Below are 4,991 nucleotides of genomic sequence, written 5' to 3' on the forward strand. Positions count from 1 at the left end.
GTGCCAAGTGCCAGGGTATAAAAAAGAGTTTCAAAGTAACGTGTATGTTTTTTTTTTGATCAAAAAGGAAATTCATTAACTCAACAAATCAACCGACACAAGTGTCTCCAACAAAACAGATGGAGGAGACGAGAAATCAATAAAGTTATTAAGCGCACAAGGGACTCTAGTCAGAGTATGAGCTACCTTATTCGCCTCCTTTTTAACATGATTAAGACATATTCTACTATTACTGCTTAACAGCTCTCCACACATCGCCAAGCTCTAGCAAGTTACTTTGATTCTGCTTGATTGCATTGACACTAATCAGTGAATCACTTTCGACTAGAATGGTTCCTTCTGTCATCTCCTGAGCCCATATTAACGCCTCCAAAATACCAGTAGACTCAGCCTCCGTTACAGAGACAGCTCCTGCAAACTTCAAAGTTCTCCATGCAATAAACTGACCATGGTGGTCTCTGATGACCATCCCCACCGCAAAGAAACCGTGTCCCTCCATAACAGAAGCATCAACATTGATTTTGAGCTTGCCCTCCCCTGGTTTCTTCCACTTATGATCAGATTCGTCTGTAGTATCTCCATATGTATGAGTAGGGACATGTTTGTTATTAGCTACCTGCTAGTCGTCGACCTGTTTCAAACACCAAGACTTGACTATACCAAGTGACATGGTATTGTTGTCAAAAACACACTTATTTCGAGCATAACAGATTCCCTAGAGAACAACTGACATTGTAACTAAATCTTGTACTGGTCCAGAGGCAAGGAATGAAACCAACCATTCTGAAACATACTCTATATCGTGTGCCTCGAAGTCCAGCCCCACCAATTGCCAACATTCTTTAGAAAAACTGCATTCAAAGAACAGATGCCTTAAATGTTCCACCTCACCTACACACATTGGGCAACTAATAGTGACTGGAACCTTTTTATCACGCAACCTATAGCGAACCGAAATTGTGTTCCGGCAGTGTCTCCAGAGAAAAACTCTTATTTTGTGAGGAATTGGCAGTCTCCAAAGTCGCTTCCATCCCACTGATATAAAAGTCCCCTCCCTAGTACTCTGGGACTTAGACCATTAAAAATACGCTGATTTCACTGTGTACTGTCCATTACTAGTATGGACCCAGGCACTCCTGTCACTAGTACACCCTTGTGGTATCCTTGTATTGACAATAGCGGCAGCATCCTCAGGACTAAAATGAAGATTTACCTTTTCCACATCCCACTCCCTCCTATTATCCTTAAAAAACTCACGCACCTTCGAATGCTTTGCTAGGTCGCTTGTGGCGATATAATTAACACAGAAATCATACGAAGACCTCAGCCATTTATCGCCCCCAATGTTGATCGAATCACCATCGCCCAACACCCATCTTAACCCCTTTTTCATCTCTTCCTTTGCTTCCCAAATACCAGACCACGTATAACTCGCTCCTCCAGATCTTCTAGCTTCAAGTAAGTGGCAAGATGGATAATATCTTACCTTCAAAACTCTTGTTACCAAGGCATTTAGTCTTTTAATTAAGTTCCAGCACTGCTTACCAAGAAGAGCAAGATTAAAACCATAAATATCTCTAAATCCCAAGCCACCATTATTTTTTCGACATGCACATTCTATCCCAAGCTAACCAACGAATGCCTTTGCTGTTAGCTGAGTTAGATTGCCACCAGAATACGTTCATGATTTTTTAAATTTCCTGACCCAGCGTTTTAGGTAGGAAAAAACAAGACATAGTATAAGTTGGGATCGATTGCACCACATTCTTTAATAGTACTAGTTTACCAGCGCGGGACAGAAGCTTTATACTCCAACCTTTAATTCTCTGAATCACTTTCTCCTTCAAATATTTGAAAACTAACTTCTTTGATCGACCAATTAACGATGGCAACCCGAGGTACTTACTATCTCCTATGTCATTAAACACTTCAAGCATCTGTTTGATTTCTTGTTGTTTGTCCATTCTAACATTAGAGCTAAAGAATATGGCTGATTTCTGGTAGTTAACATCTTGCCCCGACCAACTTTGATACGTGTTCAGCACACTTTTTACTGTTAAAGCTTCATTAGCAGTAGCTTTGAATAACAAGAAACTGTCGTCAGCGAACAACAGGTGGGTTACAGATGGTGCATTTGTGCAGATTCGACAACCACTTGTTTGCCCTTCCTCAGCTGCTGTTTTAAGAGCATTAGATAAGCCTTCTGTACACAGTAGGAACAAATATGGAGAAAGAGGATCTCCTTGACGGAGCCCTCGAGTTGGGACCATAGGACCAATTAAAGATCCTTGGAATGAGATGGAATACGACACCGTAGTAACACAGAGCATAACCCATTTGATCCATTTTTCCAAAAATCCCATATTAATCATTCTGCTTCTCAAGTAATTCCAATTTACACGGTCGTATGCTTTGCTAATGTCAAGTTTCAAAGCAACCTCTCCTTCTGGACCACTATTCTTTCGTTTCATATAATGTAGGATTTCAAAGGCCACTAGAACGTTGTCTGTGATATTGCGACCCGGGAAAAACACTGATTGTTCTTCAGATATGATTGTAGGGAGGATTTTCTGAAGACGGTTTGCCAACACTTTTGCCAATATCTTATAAAGAACATTACACAACACTATTGGACGTAGATCTTTGGGGTCATCTACATTGTTCTTTTTAGGGATCAATACCAGTGTTGTATCATTTACCTCTGCTGAAAAGACACCTTCCATCAACCATTGTCTACAGCAAATGAACACCTCTTTCCCGAGTAAGCCCCAGAAGTGCTGAAAGAATGCAGGATTTAACCCGTCTGGGCCACTGGCTTAATTTGGGTGCATGGTCTTCACAGCTTGCGTAAATTCTGTAAATGATAAGTCCTCTGTAAGCTTTGAGTTTTGATCACTCGTGATTCTCAATTCAGAGTCAGAAATGGTGCTGACAGGTCCTCCCCCATCCTCCGTAAAAACTTTGGTAAAATAGTTCTTCAGCAGAATGCACATATCAACATGATTAGTAACTAAAGACCCTTTTTCATTTTTAAGACATGCCAAAAATTTAAGTTTCTTACGACTGGATGTTGTTACATGAAAATATTTGGAGTTTGTGTCACCATCCTTAAGCCAAAAAGACTTGGCTCTCTGCTTCCAATACGCTTCTTCATGGCTCAAAAGATCGCCAAGCTTATCTTTCTCATAAAAATATATTTGCACTCCATCATCATCTTCTCTGTTCTTCAGCGAATCAATAATTTCTTTTTGCCTAATGACTTCTTTCCTGAATTTATGAAAAAACTCTCTCCCCCACTTCGCCATGTATTTAGAAACTTCTATTAACTTAGGCAATAAATGCATAGGTGGAAGATTATGCCAGAAACTGGATACTTCTTCATGGAAACTACTTTCCTTTAACCACGTGTTCTCAAATCTGAACCGAAATTGATTCGAGGGAATTTTGGTGTTGACCAGCTCGAGTTTTATGGGCTCATGATCAGAAACTATGGCATAAAAAATCGTTAAGGTACACAACGAAAATCTACTCCACCAGTCACTGCTAGCAAAGCATCTGTCCAACCTCTCTTGCACCCAATTCGTTGTCCCCTTGCTCTTCTCCCATGTAAAATCTCCACCCTTAAGATCAACTTCTATCAGAGAACAATCCTCAATAGTGTTCCGAAATCCATTCAACAAATTCTGAGGGTGTTTGTGTCTACCTTTCTTCTCATCATTGTGCATTAAGTCATTAAAATCTCCAAGCACACACCATGGCAGTGTTGAAGCCGAGGCCAGTGAGCGAATGAGATTCCACGACTCTTGTCTCCTCCCTCTTTCAGGATAACCATAAAACCCCGTTAAACGCCATTCACTACCATTTCTTTCTTTGACAACGAGATCAATGTGGTTATTAGAAGAGTCAAACACGTTACCCACTACATTATGCTTCCAGAACATAGCCAAACCTCTTCCCCTTCCTTGCTTATCAACTGAGAAAAAATTAGAGAAGCCTAACTTCGAAGCAAGAGCTTCTATTTTATTACTAACAGCTAATGTTTCAGATAAAAACAAGATATCAGGCTTATGAGATATCATCATCTCCTTTAAAACTCGAACTGTGCAAGATGAGCCCACACCTCGACAGTGCCAACCTATCACATTCATTGTTGATGGCTGGCTTGCCTAGCAAGCTCAGCCGGACTAGCTTGTGTGGAAACTGAGAAATCCTCGCTGGAAATATCAGCTCCTCCATGTTTCTGACTTGTCTGAACAACACTCGGGTTTTGGCCCATATTAATCTCCATAATACCCAACCCATTTTCTAAAGCCCTCATTCGCTTCCGGTCTTCCAATTGGATAATTTCACTATCCTCCTCATTTAACTCATACAAGATATTTGAAGTAGTTGAAAATCTCTTGAAATTAGCCTCCTTTATTTTTGCCTTATCCTTACCCCTATCATTCGATTCTGTTCCAACTACTTACCTATAGTTGCTCATCACCTGTATCTCCTTACCTTTTTTTGAAAAAAATCCCCCGCAAAACTCTCCCCACCAATCCTAGACTCCCATGTGTCATCATTCTCCTCCCTCAGCCACTTGCTTTGCACCTGCCCTGCCACCCTGCGCGGCGGCGCGCGGAGCCAGCTCCCCCATTCCTTCCCACCCTCAGCGTCTCCATTCCCTGCATAATTTCTACAGAACCTATCCGTATGGCTGACCATGCCACAAGTAAAATAGAACTCTCCCAATCGCTCATATTTACATAGAATTGTGAATTCCTGTCCATCCTTCTTTATTATTTTCTTCTTTCTTTTGATAGGCTTCTGTACATCAAGTTTAATAAGAACCCTCATGCAATCACGCCATATCGAAGCACTGTTCTTTGCATCATACTCCAGGAACTCTCCAAAAAAATTCCCAAGCTGTTTTCCCACCATCTCCAACATATACCCTACTGGGAGATTATGAAGTTGAATCCAGATACTCAGGAAATACGGTTTCACAT

At 41.0% G+C, this 4,991-nt stretch overlaps 2 protein-coding genes across 2 annotated transcripts; both read right to left on the reverse strand.

Moving 5' to 3' along the window:
• Nucleotides 1–229: 229 nt before the first annotated feature.
• Nucleotides 230–2,723, reverse strand: LOC141691390 (uncharacterized). The gene is made up of 4 exons (XM_074496133.1): nucleotides 1,787–2,723; nucleotides 1,089–1,452; nucleotides 752–851; nucleotides 230–616 (listed from the first exon to the last, which is right to left on the reverse strand). Exons 1-4 carry the CDS (start codon nucleotides 2,721–2,723, stop codon nucleotides 230–232), a joined length of 1,788 nt encoding a protein of 595 aa, XP_074352234.1.
• Nucleotides 2,724–2,816: 93 nt separating this feature from the next.
• On the reverse strand, nucleotides 2,817–4,148 carry LOC141691391 (uncharacterized). The gene has a single exon (XM_074496134.1). The coding sequence runs from the start codon at nucleotides 4,146–4,148 to the stop codon at nucleotides 2,817–2,819; it is 1,332 nt and encodes a 443-aa protein (XP_074352235.1).
• Nucleotides 4,149–4,991: the final 843 nt, after the last annotated feature.

This window comes from Apium graveolens, chromosome 10 (assembly GCF_009905375.1).
Source record: "Apium graveolens cultivar Ventura chromosome 10, ASM990537v1, whole genome shotgun sequence".
NCBI classification, from domain to species: Eukaryota; Viridiplantae; Streptophyta; class Magnoliopsida; order Apiales; family Apiaceae; genus Apium; species Apium graveolens.